This window comes from Labrus mixtus, chromosome 23 (assembly GCF_963584025.1).
Source record: "Labrus mixtus chromosome 23, fLabMix1.1, whole genome shotgun sequence".
Lineage (NCBI taxonomy): Eukaryota > Metazoa > Chordata > Actinopteri > Labriformes > Labridae > Labrus > Labrus mixtus.
In genome coordinates, this window is record NC_083634.1 from 16,621,332 (window position 1) to 16,640,347 (window position 19,016).

Sequence of the window (19,016 nt, forward strand, 5' to 3'; positions counted from 1 at the left end):
GGGTGGTTGCAGCCTGGACGTTCCAGACTTTTATTTTGAAATGTCTTAAAGCGGACGCGCTGACTTCACACACAGGTGCATCAAACTTGGAGATAATCACCTCCGTCAGCGCTGTCATTCCCACACAGACGCAGTGAGACGCTTCAATGCCAAAGAAACGTTATCACAGACTCAACCGAGGGGTGGAAAAAAGAAATCCTGCTTTGAATCATTTTTAAACCAATTGTTGTCGCCATGAGAGAAGAGAAAACTGAGGTAAGAGTCGAGCTGTTCACTAGTTTTTTTAGTGAAGCATCGATTTAAAAGTTGTCAAACATTTCCATGAGTTGATTTAATGATAAGCTTACACCTGTAAACTCGTCTATTCTCTTCTGTGATTTTAATATTAAATTATTTTTAATTAGGAGAACGAGGCGGGGTCGGACGAGAATGGAGAAGATGTAGCAGGTCCAGACTCTGTATCCGGTGAAAGACGCTCTGTAAGTAACTTTGTTTCTTTACATGAATACTTCTCTCTTGGACACAGTTGTTGTTGTTGTTGTTGTTGTGTGTGATGGTGCTTTGATTTTGGAGGTTTGATTGAGAGACATGCCAGTAAACAACACAAACAGCAACATACATCTTCCATGTTTCTCATTTTATCCTCAAGCAGCAAGTAAACAACTTAATCAGTTCACAACATGTGGGACTAATATGTCGCTGCACTGCGCTGGTTCATTGTTCGTTTACATTTGCACAGTTTAAAAACATTTAAGGGAACATAAAATGTAAATGTTGTAATGAAATAGTGCATGGATGTAATTTTCTGCAGTAGGAAAATTCACATTCAGAAATCAAAAATCAAAAGCTTTAAAAGTCATCAAAGTTTCTTGAATCCAACTTTTATTGTAGATCAGATGTGGGTTTTTTTGTAGATAAAATCAAGTGTATTATCTGAAGGGAAACAGACCGAGTAGCCAAGCCCTGAGGATCACGATGTCACCTGTTTTGAAAGTTTTTTTTTTTTTTTTTTTTGCACTGTCATCTCTGTGACTGATGGCTCTGTTTGTTAAAGTGTACAGGGCAGAAGGAATTTGCACTTGGCAAAGCATCAGAACAGAAATGGAACAACTTCTTTCCAGTGATCAGATTACTGTTTCCATCAAGCCTAGAGCAAGAGTATTTAAATACAAACAGATGGAGTTAAAGAGTTAACGATATATAACCAATATCTGAAATATAAATGCCTTCAGGAAAGGTGATGTTGAACCTGGTAATGATCAAAGACGAAGTAGTTCAGACTGCAGCATTAGACAGCAATTAACTAGTTAATGCCCAATCAAGCTATTACATCATTATGAAAGAGTGCTTGTGAAGTGGAATCAATGCGCGTATTCATCAGTGTGTATTTTTAATTCAGTTTTTGATGATTTCTGTCATAATCTACGGTGGCTGGGAAGTGCAAAAACAAAATCACTAAGTGTGAAACACTTTCACAAAATGTGAGACAAATTTACATTTTGAAAATAATTTTTACATTTTATAAAACAAAATTACAAAACCAAGGCCAAAACAAATGTGTATTTGGAAAATAAAATGTCCAAGATGTGAAACACTTTTACCTGTCCCCAAACAAATTCACAAACAACAGAATCTTTATGGAAAGGGAGTGTATACCAGATATGCACCCCCGGATCATTTCCTGCATTTTGGTATATTCTCTTTCCGTCAAGCTTCTGTCGTTTGTAAAAAAAAAAAAAATGTTAATTTGTCTCAGTGCTTGTGAAAGCGTTTCACACATTGTCATTTTGTTTTGCACTTCCCAGCCACCGTGCTTCACATACGAATCTTGTGGTATTAATCAAAGTTCTTAATTAGAAATAAAAGCAGTCTTTTCCTGTGTTTCATTTGTGAAAAGCTTGAAAAGTTAGATTTCTGTTCGACATGTTTTCTGGTCAGTGATTGTTTTTTGGCTTGAATGGGGAATTTGGCTCGCAAAGAAGTAGTTAAACTAGTGTACCGCAGAGCACACACACTCCATTGTTTAAGGGGAATCTGTAACCAACCAAACTTTCAGCTTGGTAAGCTCAATGAGAAACTTACAAAGAGTGAGCAGTTGGTGATGTTTTTGGGTCTTTTCTTCAGAGTCTTGTGAAGCTACAACATATGCTAAAGAAGGTTTCCCACAGCCCTTTCCAAAACCAATACACGGTGAGTAACGTCCCTTTTGCTTTTACTACTTAATTACCAATTTCCACTGTGAATGCATAACTGGAAGACAAAACTGATTCCCCAAGATTTGTTTCTTTTCATACTCAGACTCTTGTCTCGTCAAACTCTGAATCCAGTGGATCGCCTGTGAACGAGTCTGTCAACAAACAGGTTAGTAACCACGGACAGAGAGAAGAGCAGGCTGAGTGCCTCGTCAAGTCACACTTCACCTGTGGTACGCTAAGTGCATTGTATGGACACTCCCAGTTATTGTCTTCACAAAGGCAAGAGCCAAAAAAAAAAAACAACTTCAAGGTTGTTGGATAACCAGCAGCCACTGTCGACTTTGTTGTTGTATCGTATGAACAGCAAGTGTTGTCAATTTTCTGTTTACATTTCTGACAAGTGACACACCGTTTTAAAATCCAATAAAAGCATGATGCGTGACTTCCCACGCATACCCCTCCTTACCTAGCGCATGTTGTCGTTCATCTGTAACGTCACAGACAACCACAAGCTGCACTTTGGACAGGTGATATTCACCATCGACAGAGGATACACAAAATGTCATGCAGTGCAATTCAGAGAAATGTCTGCTGTGATTTATCTGAAATGCCTCGAGTGTTTTTTTTAAAACATGAATGTATCAATGTTGTTGAATGAGTGTTACATACCAGTAACACAATGGGACAGAGGTCTCTTCATGTTTTAAACATCATAAACGTTTGTCTTCAGGACGGTTTGAAGGCAGAGGATACAAATATTTCTCCTGCTGCAGCACAGGTACGATCCACTCCCTTTCTCTGGTTTTGTACTTAGACATACAATGTGGTTGTTAGCATGAGATCTCTTCATAGTGTAGGCATGTTTATCTTTGGCAGTCTAAATATATTTTTGTAGTAATGAATCAAGAGTCATTATCAGCCTTCATCTACCACTTTTAACTGCTAACTTTTTATAAGAGATTAGTTTTTCTAAAAAATCTTTGATCTCTAAGATGCACCTATACTATTTGTAGGTCAATATTTTTTTTTGAAAAATTAGACAGTTTGCATTTTGTCTCCAGGAGGGAAAATTTTAAAGGCTTTATATGCAATTTTTCACACTTAAATGTAATAGAAATCAAGTATATCCTCTGAAAATAACTTTGTTTTCAGAGTCCTATCTTCAGTTTGTTTACATCACCAGGACGGCCGGCTGACTCCTCCCCTCGTGTATAAAAGTTGTTTAATTGAGGGACTAGAGAAAAGAAGAATAACATACTGTACTCACTGCTTAACTGTGTTTCTAGATCACGCTCATTTCAGGTAAATTTACATGCAGTGTGAAGATACGAGCATAATAAAGATCGCTAGCATTAGCATGCTAACACAACAATGCAGCGCGAGTTGTTTTGGTTTCATGCTGGTGCTCAAGGGCGACATCTGCTGGATCAAAAAATCGTATATAAAGCCTTTAACTAAATATTTTGCTTACCTAGTATTTCATTCATGCATCAACTCTTCTCAATACTTGAAATGCTACATTTCTGCTATGTCATCGTTAAATTCGACTGGAGTCCACTTACATGTAGGTCCTCGAGTATGTTATCAGTGCCAGTTTATCTGAAGCTGTTCTCCCCACGTGTTCCTGAAAATATCGATGTAGAACATTTGAGGATATTCTACCCCTGAAAGCTTCCAGACTTTCTTATTCTCATGTGTCCTTCATAGTGGGAAGTTTTACCTGTCGGACAGGACGGAGGGGGGGGGGGGGGGGGGGCTGAGGCTGAGGGGTCTCAGGAGGCAAGACCAGATGAAAGAGTCCTACACTGTAACACTTAGGGGCTGTCAGGATGAGTTCCAGTTGTAGTCAGGGGGGGAAATCCAGCAGTTTGAGTTCATAAATGTAGCTCACACTGAAAAGTTCTGGGTTTTGTGCATGTGTAAAAACATGATAATTTTTAAAATGTTCAAAGTCCAAAAAAGATAATCACAGTCTTCATCTTCCTTCTTGTTTCAATTTCAGAATGGAGTCGACAGAGGTTTGGTAAAAAATAACCCTTTATATTCCTATTATTTGGTGAGTATAACTTTTTTTGATTCTTAAGCACGATTACTTTAATTTTCACAAAACATGTTCCTAATGACCCTGTGTTTTTTTAAAATCAGGAATCGGGCAGCAAAGGACATTTAAAGGAAGACGCAGGAAGGAAAACTTCAGAGGAACTAAACCTTGATGGCATCTTTGTCCCACCTCCTGAATTCCAGAGTACACCTCTGGATCTTCCAACTGGAATGAAAACTGTGGGAAATGGAGCTCATTTTTCAGAACCTCCAGATGCCATTACCCCAAGCCAAGTAAAAGGGCTCTTCCAGAAGTCAACATCTGCCCAACACACGTCTACCAATGGCCATTTTTATGATGTAACCCTGAGCTCGCCAGGCTTATTGAAGTCGACGTCTACTGAAACCCCAAACCTGTCCAAACCCTTACAGTCCCGTGCTGGAGACAATAGTGTCTTTGACGACCCGTTTAGATCTCCATCAAATCTGTCTGAGTCTCCTCAGCCTATGGTGGCAAACCCTTTTCACACAGCCACAACCAATGAAGTGGATTTCTTCCAAGGTGTTCCCATGAAGAGTGGGGAACTCGTCAACAAAGAGCATGATTTTAAACGGTCTTCCAAGGAAATCGGTGATATATTTTCACCAGCATCCACATCTGCGGTTGACCCATTCCCGAGCCCAATTACAAGGACTTTATTCCAAGGCACTTCCAGTCCAGATGACCCCTTTGGTACTACTCCCTCAAAACAATATGACCCTTTCCAAGATGTTTCTATTGGCACTCCGGACATCTTCCAACCACTTCCATCAAAGACTAACGGCAACGTTGGTTGGCCAGAAACAGAGACGGATATATCGTCACCAGATCTCTTCAAAGCAGCGCCATTAGAATCCAAAATGGCCACCCAAGCCTTGTCTTCCGACAGGCCGCAGGACATTGTCTTGACGACTCCCGGGGGTACTAAACGTGACATCCTTCAGCCATCTCCCTTCAGTCGGGCCAGGAATCTGTCCATGACACCCAGCCAATCCCAAACTCAAATGAACCATGTATGTCACTCGTACTTTTTGATATTTGGACGAATATTAAAAAGCCAAATGCACATTGTTGTCTAAGGCGTATTCTGATTTACATGTCATGCACCTTTTACCTTTTTTTTACAACAAATCCTCAAGGTTCGAACCTTCAAGCGTCCACCAAAGCCGCTTCCTCGAAATAAACTACAGAAGACCGAAAAGCCAGAAAAGCCACCCATGCCAGAAAAGCCACCGAAACCAGAAAGACCCACCTTACCAGAAAGACCACCCTTACCAGCAAACCTTGTATGCTCAGAACAGAGTTTAGCCTAATACTGTCTGCTTGTTTTACTCACTCATTGCCTTACTACAGTCACTGAAGTAACTCACTGTATTCTTTTGGATTGTGTTTTTAGATTAAACCGGATCCACCTGTGCCAAAAACATCACCTAAACTGTCCGTCAAAGGGCTCCCAAAACCGGTTATTCCACATAGACCCAAAACACCGGTAGGCATTCTGATGACCTCTGACCTCATTCTAATTACCACAGGCTATATATGTGTTATGCTTGGGAAGTCTGTGTAGGTTTTCAGCCATCCCGGTCATGGAAATTCCAGAGTATGTTTGGGATGTTTGTGTTTATGATAGAAAGTATTTTTTTTTTCGGTGAGAATTTCAAATGTTTTTATATTTCTTATTTTTTATTTTTCAAATGTTTTTATTTTTCAATTTTTTTATATTTCTAATTTTCTATATTTCTTATTTTTTATATTTCTTATTTTTTATATTTCTATTTTTTTCTATTTCTTGTTTTTTATTTTTCTTATTTTTTACATGTCTTATTTTTTCTTTTTACAGGAAAGTAAACCAACAGACCCTGAAAACTATGTTGTCTACGAAGACGTCCTGCTTACTGGACAGGTGAGTTTTTCAAAATGTGAAAATGGATGTGTCACAGTTATTAAGCAATTTACAAGACAATAGAGAAACATCATTATAGATTTGAAGCCCTAAGGCTATGATCGTGACAAACATGGTGGATGGTTGAAAACTGAAGTATTGGTAGTGCTACAAAATGTGAGGTATAGCTTTACAATAATGATATGGAAAAAAAGGCAATGAGGCCATGTAAGAGTGTGAATCACAAACCAGTTTGATGGCATTCTGCAGACTGGATTTTGAGAAAACATGGATGAAGATTGACCAGAAAGAGATTCCAAATATGGAGCTGAGTCATTCTCAGGGGGAGCATTACCTCTCTAAATTAATGAAATATGTTGGAGTAAAACGGTCTATATAAATGTTTGCTTTTACTGAAATAGGAAAGGTGTGTTGAAGACTGGCCCGAAGACAGCCCAGAGCTCAGCCCCAACTTCAAACCAGTAAAACAAACCTTTTAATATTTCACCTCATTCTCCTAACCACATTTGTCCTTAAATATGTTGTCATCATGTCAAACAGCAATGTTCTCTTCAAAACCCATATTCTTTCCGAAGTCTAATTTTCTGTTCTTTTTTCATTCAGTCGGGAACATTGAGACTACGACGAGAGTCCTACAAGGTTAAGACCCCTGTTTTTAAAAAATATATATATTTAGCTTTGTTTGTTATGAAGCACAAAGACGATGCTAATAAAGGCTAACCTCTTTCTTAGATGAAGGGGGACTCTGATGGCGGAAGTGGGGAAGATCAAGACGGCCTCGGCAGTCAGGTCAAGGTACCACATTTTTATTTTTATTTACCCAGGAAAAAGTCTCATTGAGATTAAAAAATCTCTTTTACAAGAGCGTCCTGGCCAGGACAGGCAGCAGCACTTTTACAGGGTTTCAGACATAAAATACAGGAATCACAAATCATCGGAATCTGTCATAAGTCATCAGCAACAAAACGATCAAAAAGGGCAATACGAGTTAGCTCAAACATCTACAGTCAGATATTTCTGCCTCCAGATCATTAAGACGACCTTTAAAAACATTCAAGGAAACCAGCTCCCGAAGATTTAAAGTATCTTGCACACGATTCCAAGAAGAGGGAGCAGCATACTTGAACGCCCTTTTTCCTAATTCAGTACAGGCGTTATTAGAAGGAGTAAGTCCTGCGAGCGAAGATGGTAACTTCCATTACTTTTTTGAAGTATGTAGCTCTGTAGGTAGGATGGAAGCAGACTGAGCATGACCTTCAAAACCCGGCAGAGTTTGTGATTATCTCGGTATGTTTTCAGTCTGTACTTGAAAACACGTTTTCTTTCTTACAGAAAAAGGAACCAAAACTCAGAATGTCACTCCTCTCCAGAAGAGGGTCGAAGGTAAACGAAGCAAAAAGAAAGTTCAGTGGTGCTGCCTTGATTGTGTTCAGGTGTTTGTCTTCATGAGCTGTCGTGATTGTCACTTTGTAGGAGAAGTTTCCTGATGACACAAAAGAAGGGAAGAGCAGGACAGTACCCATATTACGTCGATCTTCAAAGGTAAGGCGATAAATATCAAATCTACGAGCGTGTGTCTGTAATTAACGCTGTAAGAGAACAGTATTAAACGTGAGTCCTTTTTGTTTGTCAGGATTATTATTCAGAATGGAACTTGTCAACTGGAGAAAATGAAGACGGGCAACAGAACGAGACGGACTACAGAGTATGTCAGCTTTTAAAAATATATATTCTGTTAATGAACAGCGACTCTAAAACCAGTGTTGTTTAATAAGCTTCTTTTTTTAAAACAGAAGAAACCACTAAAGACCAAAGTCAGTCAGCTGCTTAGACGAGCATCCACTAACTCCTCTGTGCTAAATGGACATTTACATCAAGAAACCAAGGTGAGATTGTCTGAAGCAATTTTTTGTTTTTTACTCTGAATCTGCCCTTGAATCTGTTGGTAACCAGCCACCCTACAGTGCATATGAACTTCTAAGAACAATGTTGTAATTTTGATGACTTCATTTATCTCATTCTACAACAGGATGGTGATAAGAAAAGTGTCGGCAAGAAAGACTCCATAATACGCCGATGGTCAGAGGTAATGTACCAGCAGCTTCCCGACCCTTACTAATATTTTGTAAGTCCTTAACCTCCTGCAGAGTGCAGGGTGCAACAGGATGAGAAGTTTTCAAAAAGCTTTACTTTTTCAAACAGCATTTCAAGCTGCAAAAACTTTCTTTACCGTAGAAAATTGCACAGGAATAAGAACTCATGATGCATTATTTTCTGTCCTAATTTCATAATTTTTCTTTCCCACAATATTTCTCATCCGAGTACTCAAAGATCAATTTGAGTGGTACTAAACGGTTCATAGAGACTGTTTTTTGATTCAGTGTGTCGTTGTCAACAGGGGACTGCTTTGGATGGCAGCACTGGTGAGGAGGACGGAGGAGAAGCCCATCATGTAGAGGTTGTAATACTTTGAATAATGATAGATAGTAATGATGCTGGGATGTTTAATGGACACAAGCAGAACTTTTTCTCTCTCTCCGTCTCTGTCTCTCTCTCTCGCTCTCTTTTTCTCTTTTTCTCTCTCTGTCTCTCTCTCTCTCTTTTTCTCTCTCTCTGTCTCTCTCTCTTTTCTCTCTTTCTCTCTCTCTCGTCTGAAACTAGATGAGTGTTGAATTTGAGTGTTGGTTGTTTGTTGTTTGTGTTTTTTTGAAAATGCTTTGAGCAATTAAAAGAAGTTTGAAAAATCAAAAAATCTCTCTCTCTCTCTCTCTGCAGAAGAAAACAAAGAAGATGAAGATCAAGTTTGTTCCACAAAGGGGATATACGATCACTTTAGAAAAGGTATCAGGCTTTAACTCTTTACACTCTGCTGTCATGGATTCTTGTTTACTTGTTTAATGACGTTTTTCATGTTGACACTCTCTCCTCAGAATGATGAACCAAAGGGAGCGCACGGATACACACCTCGTAAGAGCTCAAAGGTAGGACTCTTTACTTTTGGAGTATGTTGGCGTTTGAACAGTCTGTGCAGGCTTTGTTCATATTGAAGCAGAATCTTAAGCAGTTCAACATTTATCTTCAGGATAAATCACAGGATGAGATTTTGGGCGCGTGTGGCTACACACCCCGAAAAACGTCCCAGGTAAGGGTCTCCTTCAGTTCAGTTCCCTTAACTTCACCTCGTATGACTCATTCAGAAAGCCTGGGCTCTAGTCACCTCTTAATATTTTATTTATATAAAAATCCATATATATTTATTTATTTATTGTACTTTAAATGCACTTTTCTGTTGTATAGCAAATTACCAATATGTTTGCAGAAGTTGTTAGTCAATCAAGGTAATGTAGGTATGAAGGCATGGGTGTGTGTATGGATATGGATGTGTAGTTGTTTGGTAAAATGGCATGTTAGGATTTCATGAGAAAATGGACAAGTGTAACTGAAAAGCAAAAAAGTTATTAAAAAAAAAAAAAAAAAAAAAGGGAGAATTATCTGAATGTTCCCTGAGACATCTTTTCATGTGGATGACTTGATGTGTCCAGAAAAAGTTGGCAAACGCGCGCTCATCATCTTATTTAGGAGGCAGCACTAGCTCAGTCTGGAGGGACTTGGGTCGGGAACCAGAGAGTTGTCAGTTCAAGTCCCGGTGCGGACCAAATGATGGAAGTTGTTCTGGTAGCTGGAGAGCTCCCAACCGCTTTCCAATTACCATTTCTTGGTTTTCAACATCTAAGGTGTGATTTTATTCCTCATGTATTTTAGGATGATGCTTTTGAATATGAAGAGGAGCTGAAACGCCAGAGTCTTCAGTCAACTAGCAAGGTACTGTTATTGGATCGATACATAAATGTGTGTTATGTTTGCATGATGTGTTCTGAGTTATCTGTTATTATTTGCTGACTTGACTAAAACCTAAAAGTACATTTTGTTCCATACTTTCGATGTTTTTAAACCAGGAGTCATGATTTTCACTAAGAGTATTTGAATTTGTTTCCCAGGCTGATTTAATGGATGATGAAGACTTCCAGAGGGCGCTCCACATGTCTGCTGGATTGAACGGAGACGTAGACCCATACGGAATGGAAGATGTTAAACCTGTACGTTTCCGTTGTAATCATACAGAGTTTTATTGACGGCTGTGTGGTCTGTCGTCACGTAATGTTGTTTATTTTCCCTTCATCAACAGAAGAAACCGACGAAGATGAAAATGCTGCACGTGGGTCGTCGGAGCTCCAAAGTAAATCACTTTTCTTTTTTTTCTTTTTTTAATTAAATGATCGGATGTGAGAGACCAAAATAAACGACTCTGGCCAATCGAGGGTTCAAATAAAAAAGAAAATGAAATGTTTTCTTTAACCAGGAGGGCATGCTGGACGACCCTTATCTTCAGAAGAAGAAGAGCAGCTTCTCCGCAGAAGAGTTAGACGATGAAGATCTAAAGGGGATGGATAAACCGGTATGTGATGAAAGTATCTTTAACAATCAGTCACAAGCTTACTGAAGCAGCTGCTGCATGTATAAGGGAAGTGCCTTTGTTTATGTATAAACACCCTGTGACTCAACACAGTGACCAAAGAAAGCACAGATCATTCTGACAGATTAGCAACAAAACAAAGTTATCATTGGTGCTTTTGTGAAAGGTCTCATTTCACACTCCATTAAAGACTTTATGTGATTTTTCACACTTAAATGTAATAGAAATCAAGTATATCCTCTGAAAATAACTCTGTGAATCATGACTATCTACAATGGGTGTGACACCAGAGTCCCACTGTCTGTGATGTTTTCAGAGTTTTGTGAGTCCTATCTTCAGTTTGTTTACATCGCCGGGACGGCCGGCTGACTCCTCCCCTGTCGTATAAAAGTTGTTTAATTGAGGGACTAGAGAAAAGAAGAATAACATACTGTACTCACTGCTTAACTGTGTTTCTAGATCACACTCATTTCAGGTAAATTTACATGCAGTGTGAAGATACGAGCATAATAAAGATCGCTAGCATTAGCATGCTAACACAACAATGCACCGCGAGTTGTTCAAAAAATCACATATAAAGCCTTTAATGGAAGAGCAAAACGCTCAACACCGGACTGTTTTTAATGAGACTGAGAATCCAACTAGATCTATTTTCCTCTGTCAGAAAAAGTCCAAACACAAAGCCCCGGATCCCCCACCTCGCAAGCCGAAGACGGCCAACGGCCAGAGTGAACCCATCGGATTCAGCCACCACATGCCTCAACAAGCAGCATGTGTAAGCTCACTTCATTCTTTTAAATCTGTTTCTGTTGGTTTGATGAATTACTAATATACAGTTTATATCTTGCAGGATGTCTTTGCTGAGGATTTTGATCAAACAGGAAAAGAATTCATGAGTCCAGAAGAGATGTACGGCAGCGACCTGGATGAAGCGGACGCCTGCAAACCGGTATCACTGTCACTCATCTTCTCACATTTTGCTGCTTTACTTTGAGGGTTTCTCATCCATCCATTGTTCTCGTTAACAGAAGAAGTCGTCCAAACTGAAACTTCTCAAGAAATTCAAGGCCAAGGTGAAAAACCATGTTCTCAAACTCATCGCTAATCCCATGAAGAAAGAAAGATTTGAGCTTTTCTTGCCACCACGTCTTTACAAAAAAAAAAGTCAATGCTTTCACTTTCCTTTTTTCTATTTCATCGTCTTGACAGAACAAAGCAATGGATTCAGAGTCGGATGATCCAACGGGAGCTACATCTGGAGACTACATGTCAGAGGCCGCCGAGGTGAGTTGGCACTTTTTGAAAAAAGAGTCATTGTGAGGCTTAATTTGCTAAAACCTTGCATTAAACATAATAATAATAATACTTTATTTCTATACAAGTAACAAAGTGCTTTACAACAGAAAATAAAAGCAGAGAGACAATTAAAGCAACAGGCAGAGCGTAAACAAGCAGACAACAAAATCAGACTAATAAAATAAAAATAAGAACAATTACCGAAATCACAGAGTAAAAGCATTTTTATAAAAGAATGTCTTGAGTAGGGATGTAAAAACAAGGGGGACTGAATCTGCAAGTCTGATCTCCTCTGGCAGGCTGTTCCAAAGTCTGGGGGCTCTAACAGCAAAGGCCATGTCCCCCTTTAGTTTTTAGCCTGGACTTTGGAACAGCCAGTAGGGCCCTGCCAGAGGATCTCAGACTGCGTATTGGTTCACAAGGCGTTAAAAGCTCAGATATATATAAAAAGGGGCCAGCCCATGTTGTGCTTGGGTTTTATCAAGATTGGCCTCAAAGAATAAACAACTCTTAAAAAGTGACCTAGATTCCACGTATGATCTGACTCCACCTTTAATTTGTTTATATAAACTTATTGTGCAACTGGAACTCACAATGAAGCAACGCATTGTTTTAAATTGGTCAACATGACTGCTGACGTTGATAAGAGAAACTTTTTGGTCTCAAATGTTCCGGTGAGTCAGACCTGACGAGCCTATTGGGGAAAACACAACATGGATCAGATTTAGAGTAAAAATGCATCTTGTGTTTTTATTGTGCCAGTTCAGCATTAATATCTTTATTTATTGAGATAATGTTGAGCTTACTTTGAAGCATCTGTTATTTCGATTGTACATTAGCATTAGCATAGCCTTGGTGTTAAAGCCAACGGCTGAATGTTCAGTTCTAGTTTACAAAACAACTAGTATCATCATTCATACACGATGTACTCTGTTGACTTCATCTTCCCACTGAGAAGCTATTTTTAAAACCTTGTTGTTTTCCACTTCTTTGTTCCTGACACATTCCTTCAACGTGTGACTGAGCCAGTTCAGCAACATAGCAAACATGCTAGCATAAGCATCAACTTGTTTTAAAAAAAAAATCTTTATATATACAAAGGTCTTGGCTAAATTAAGCCCGGTGTTGATGACTCAATCTTCTCAAGTATGCAGCAAAGAGCTATTGACATATTTATGGTGTTGTTTCTGTCCCCTCTGTCTCAGGCGGAGTGGTTAGCCGCTCAGATGGATGAGCGAGCTGCAGAAGGTCTGGAGGACGACGACGAGGAAGGGGTCAGTTTGTTTTAAAATACAAACACTTTTTCTTTTTAAAGATTTGTTTTGGGGATTTTTGACTTTTATTGGATAGGAGAGTGGATAGAGTAGGAAACCAGGGAGAGAAAGGTGGTGGGTGACATGCGGGAAAGAAGCTACAGACCGGTCTTGACCCGGGTTACCCTCTTCTCCATACATGGGACCCGACCTAAACGCTAGTCTATCTGCGCCCCAAACACAAGCATTTCTTTCATCCACTACTGTATCTTTCTAAACCTGGTAGTTTAGTGCTCATGTGTGTATTCTGATCTGTTTTGTCACAGGACACTGACAGTTTGATGGAGTGGTGGAACACTGTGGAAAGTGAGTCTCAAACCAGAGCAAAGAAATGAACAAATAAATCCCATGTTCTACGTTCATTTAAAACCTGTTACCTGACTGTTGTTTCAGAATGGGATGAGGTGCCGTCAGATGATGAGGACAAAGTCCTACAGGAGGATGAAGCCAGGTATTTCTCTTTTATTTGAATTTGACAGAATTAAAAGTGTACTTATTTAACCGAGCTGATGGTTGAAAGTATGCCAGAGGATTTATTCCTGGTGCTGCAATCCCAGAAACAAAATGAATGGTTCAATGCGTAGAGCTGAAAGAGCTACCGGTAAGTGTTTTAGTGGATCGGACAAACTATATGCTGTTATTTACAGTGTTAATCTTCACACCATTTTCAAATTTAGTCATACTCATAGTCTCCTGACGAACATGTCCTTTATATTTAGTCAGATATTAGTCATTTGTTATTGATTTAATTTAGTCACTGACTAAAATTGCACATCATTTTAGTTGACGAAAATAGAAGATATTTTAGAAGCTCCAGGGGGCGGGGCTTCACGGACCTTCAGGCTCCAGGCTGCACATTGTTGCACTCACCACACACACCTTTGATGAAGTGTGCTATGGTTTACAGTGATTTTAGAACAGCTGAGGGGGTACGTGATAATCGTCACTTGTAATGTAGTTTTCGTTTCGTCACATTTTCGTCAATTAGATGAAGTAATATTATTTATCAAATCGCCAAACAGCGGAGTTTCGTCTCGTCATCGTCATAGTCGAATAATTTAAAAAGACCTTCGTCAACGAATATTTTCGTCATTTATTTTGTTGACTAGATTAACACTTGTTATTTAAGGATCATACAACTTAAAACACTTCAATTCAGGCCCTCAGAGATCCTAGAAAGCCATTAAAAAAAGTGAATCCCAGAGCTATAAATATGATGTTATTGTGAACTGCACCATAGATCAATTATCTTTCAAAACTGTCATCACAGCTTTGCAGCCAAATCGATTCTGTAACATCTGAATCGATACATGTATTTGCAAGGAGCGCATGATGATGTATTGCCATATGGATTTTTGGAGCACAGCCCTAGTGTGGACCAACACAGAGACAGAAGGGAGCTTTGTGTCGGTTAACTGCATCATTGAAAATCCATTTGATTTTATTCAGTTTATCTCACCTTAGGATCATAACTGAAGCACAGTCACAAAAAGAAATGGAATATTATTGGAATATTACGGTAATCTTTGTGTTGTAGAGTTGATGGAATATTTGGTGATTTTTGTAAATATTAGATATTTTTCTTTGAACTAATTTTTTTTTAAATGTTGAACTTAAAAAGCTTTCCCTTCCCAAATGATTCTCAGGTCATTCAGCATCTTGGCAGATAAAGTTAACCGTGGCATCCGCGTCTACAACAAGGTCTTCACCGAGCGAGCCGAGGTCCTGTGGCAGTCCGTCATTAAGCTCCACGCCATCGCGGACAACATCAGCACCTTCCATCACAAGGCGAAGATCGCTGGCATCACCGGGGGCACCACCACAGCTGTCGGGGGTGTAACGGCCATTGCCGGTTTGGCACTGGCCCCCTTTACTTTCGGGGCCTCTCTCATAGTAACCGCTGTTGGTGTTGGCGTGGCAACAGCTGGTGGAATCGCTTCGGCCTCTGCGGCAATATCGGATAATGTCAACAACATGCACGACCGCAAGAAGGTAAGCCCGGATGTTTTTATGAATGAAATGTCTCCCATCCAATGTGCAGTCACTGGAAACATCTCATATTAGATACACAGGGGAATTCATACATTCATAAATCTGATGCAGGGTTATAAAGTTTATTTATGTTGTTCTTTCAGTGAGGAAAGTAGAATCACAGTGTAGATACACTTTGACCCTTTTAGTTTTTTTGATTTTGCAATTTTTATAGCTTTTTTGAAATGAAAAGTCATCAAATGACTCATTAAATCTGGTGTTTATTCAACCACAACCACAAACCACAAAAGATTTCTGAGTATTTCTGTTGACTTTCCACAACTCTGATAATGACCAAATACATGATGCAGATCGGGTTAAGGTCTCTGATTGGGAAGCCTTTTGAAAGTTCATCAACTCTAAACTATTAAGCCCAAGATTAGTCAAATGTATTCAGAACTCTTTGATGGATTATTGGCAATATTGTAAGAATAATCAGAATTGTTATGGTGGTTATCCTAACACTTTAACCCTCATGCATCATTATGGACTTTTGTCCATTTGGGCAAATGTGTCCTCTTCATCTGGCCATCATTTTGTCTGTGTTAGTGCATATGGCACACATTTTTGTGAGAAAGTCTCTCTCTTGACACATTTTGGGATGCAAATTATTATTTTTTTAATAGCTCAATAGAACACTGAGAAACATTTCTGCTATAAAAATAGAACAGATTGATATTTTTTTCTACTTTTTTTTGCATAGATCTCTTAAACAACTCCAGCCCTGCTCAAAACTATCAAATATTGAATAATTAGCAGGAATTTAACCCTTCAAATGCCAGTTTGAGTACATGATTCTGGCATTTAAAGGGTTAAATTCCTGATAATTATTCAATATTTGATAGACATTTTCGCCCTCCAATGTCCAAACAGGGAACTACATTTTAAATCTGAAAAAACACAAAAACTAACAATGCATCAAAGTCAATATTTTGAATAATCTTTGACATATCCAAAAAAAAATCCCCCAGTCACCACATATTTTTTATATGGAAAATAACTAATTTTTGTGTTTTTTTCATAAATAACAACAGTGACATCAAATAATCAAACTGGCATTTAAAGGGTTAAATTCCTAAAAAATGATTGAATGTTTGGTAGTTTTGAGCAGGGCTGAAGTTGTTTAAGAGATGTATGCAGAACAAGTAGAAAAAAATATCAATCTGTTCTATTTTAATAGCAGTTTTTTGGAAGTGGACATTTTTTGTCCTTAGTGACTTAAGAGGGTTGTAAATTAAACTGATGCCTGAGGGTTAAGTGTTGACACACAAAAAGTTCAAAATGGCTGACATTGACACAATTAACCAGGGTTGACTTCCTGACATGCTTATCAAATATTCTGATGTTTCCCTTCTACTCCCCAAGGTGGAGATGGTACTGGAGGAGTATGAGGCTCACCTGCTGGACATCGGGAAGATCGTCCACTTTGTGAACCAGGGCTTGTACAAACTGCGCGGTCATCCTTTCCTCAGGTCGGGCACCCAGCACTACTCGAAGGACTGGGAGATCCGCCAGGCGGTCCAGATGATCAGCTTAGTGGACGCGCCCATCATGCGAGCGACCGAGGTCACGGATGAGGCATTGGCCGCGGTTCAAGGACTCTTTGTGGGCATGGACAAGTACTTTGTCAAGGACTCAAGAGAGCTGAAGAAAGGATGCAAGAAAGAGGTGGTGTCTCAGATAAAGGAGGTGGCGACCGTGCTCAATGATGGAATAGTGGAGCTCAATGCAATCAGAGAGGAGCTACAGGAGGCTACTGGGTACGTGTGAGCCACATTGTGACTCCACTTTGACTTACAAAGACCGTTAGCCCCCTCTACTGGCTAAAGAAGGGAAATGTTTGTTTAAAGGAATTCACCTGCTGTTAAAAACTTTCCTAAAATCAGTCTGCTAAAACAGACTCAAGATGTGATTAGACATTTTATTTATTTAAAAATCAGTAAATTGCAAAAACCAAAAGTTAAAAAAAAGCTTGGCGGAAACGCTGGCCAAAATCACAACCAAATAATTCAACTCTGGTGACTTAAGATTTGCACTTTATTGTAAGATGTTTACGAAACACACACAGGTTGGTCCAAATACCAGGGACAGTGACACCTCTAATTGAGCACTTTAGACACTATTGTATGAGTGAAGAGGTTCAACATAAGGTGAATCTAAACGTTGCTCTGTGTCGAGAGACGGTTCGGTTTAGACATTTGAACTGTGTGTAAGCACCATCACCGTCCACTACAGTGTATTTAAGCTCTATAACACCGAGTTGACAAAGAAGTAAACTCAGAAAACTATTTTTGAACAGCTATTCAATCTTAACTTAAAGTATATTTAATTTGATCTCTATATGTGTAATCAGTGTATGTTTTATATTTCAAATGTTAATGAGAATATAAAAAGAGGAAACTGCAGACAACAAAGTGGCATAGGGAGTGTGAAGGTGTTGAAGTTGCAATATTGAGTTTAGCCACATGCAGGACTCAGCTTGTGAAAAGTAACCTTCATGTCCTTTATACGTTTGTCCTGTGTTCAATATTGACAAACTAAAACTTTGCTTAAAACAAGATTTCCAGACACATCCAATTAATGGCACATGTTCTCTTGCTGAATTAGTGGTACTGGTTGGCTGGTGGGTCAGCTACACAACCTTCTTCTATCACAACTATTTTATTTGTGTATCTTTTGTTGTATTCAAGTGCTTTAAGCCACACATCACCGGTACTTAAAAGGCCTCTGAGAAAACACTTTGTTCACTTTTTTAAAGGTATTGCAGCTTCATTATTAGACGAGTACAATATAATGTTTAAATAAAAACTTGATACACTTTTGGTTTTACCGTGTGTCATCCATGTAAATGTGCAGAAGGTGTTAAGGTGTGCCTATAGCTTCATGGTTTGAACCTGTGTGTGTCCCTGTAATGTTCTGTTATCCCTCTCAAACGTTATTATTAATGTGTTCAGATGTTGTAAATAGACTTCTATTATTACATGTCATAATTGAGAAATGTTTAGGGAAAAGTTGTTCCTCTATATATCATCCATCCATCCATTATCGAAGTGGCTTATCCAGTTTGGGGATCTTGGGGGGGCTGGAGCCGATCAGGGCTGTCATTGGGCGGGGTTCACCCTGGACTAGTCGCCTGTCAATCACAGGACCCCCTTTTTTTTTATCTTGTCAATGATCCACACAATCAGTGTATCTTTCTGCATTATATTAACCTGAAAAGAATGTTAAAAATGAAATGTTCTCTTTAAGTATATTGAGATATCGTGATTTAAAATGTATCTGTGAATAAAAACTTTATTTTACATGAACCTGAGCAAAAAAATGACTGAAAAGTTATTCTGAAGGAACTTTGATGAAACAAAAAACGCTTTACTAAAACTGAAAACCTTCAATTTGAATTTTTTTGGTAATTTCAGTTTGTCCATCCAAACTACATAAAGCTTGATTTTCGTTTTTGTTAAAAGTTTAATTTAGCTGAGGTTTGAGCTAAAGTTTAAGAAGTTTTCAATAATAATTCCAAATAAGGTATTCACTTGCTTGTAGTACACACGTTATTATTATATTACTATTATTAAAAAGTGAAGCTATAGACAATTCTTGAAGAAATTAAAGGTTTAGACAAAACAGAAGCCTTTTTTTTTTTAAATTTCGAGATTAAACTCGTAAATTTACAATTTTAATCTTGTTAATTTACAACTTTAATCTCGTAAATTTACAACTTTAT

The 19,016-nt window shown here is 38.7% G+C and overlaps 1 protein-coding gene across 1 annotated transcript; it reads left to right on the forward strand.

Moving 5' to 3' along the window:
• Nucleotides 1–100: 100 nt before the first annotated feature.
• On the forward strand, nucleotides 101–18,600 carry si:cabz01007807.1 (uncharacterized). The gene is made up of 35 exons (XM_061031288.1): nucleotides 101–255; nucleotides 405–479; nucleotides 2,125–2,190; nucleotides 2,299–2,361; nucleotides 2,926–2,973; nucleotides 4,198–4,251; nucleotides 4,341–5,288; nucleotides 5,415–5,561; nucleotides 5,672–5,764; nucleotides 6,116–6,178; nucleotides 6,580–6,639; nucleotides 6,782–6,817; nucleotides 6,911–6,973; nucleotides 7,511–7,561; nucleotides 7,652–7,720; nucleotides 7,812–7,883; nucleotides 7,972–8,064; nucleotides 8,208–8,264; nucleotides 8,577–8,636; nucleotides 8,954–9,019; nucleotides 9,109–9,159; nucleotides 9,261–9,320; nucleotides 9,941–10,000; nucleotides 10,177–10,275; nucleotides 10,365–10,415; nucleotides 10,539–10,634; nucleotides 11,317–11,427; nucleotides 11,503–11,601; nucleotides 11,681–11,725; nucleotides 11,862–11,936; nucleotides 13,154–13,222; nucleotides 13,528–13,567; nucleotides 13,655–13,712; nucleotides 14,908–15,253; nucleotides 16,658–18,600. The coding sequence occupies exons 1-35, from the start codon at nucleotides 235–237 to the stop codon at nucleotides 17,060–17,062; spliced, it is 3,870 nt and encodes a 1,289-aa protein (XP_060887271.1). The 5' UTR covers nucleotides 101–234; the 3' UTR covers nucleotides 17,063–18,600.
• Nucleotides 18,601–19,016: the final 416 nt, after the last annotated feature.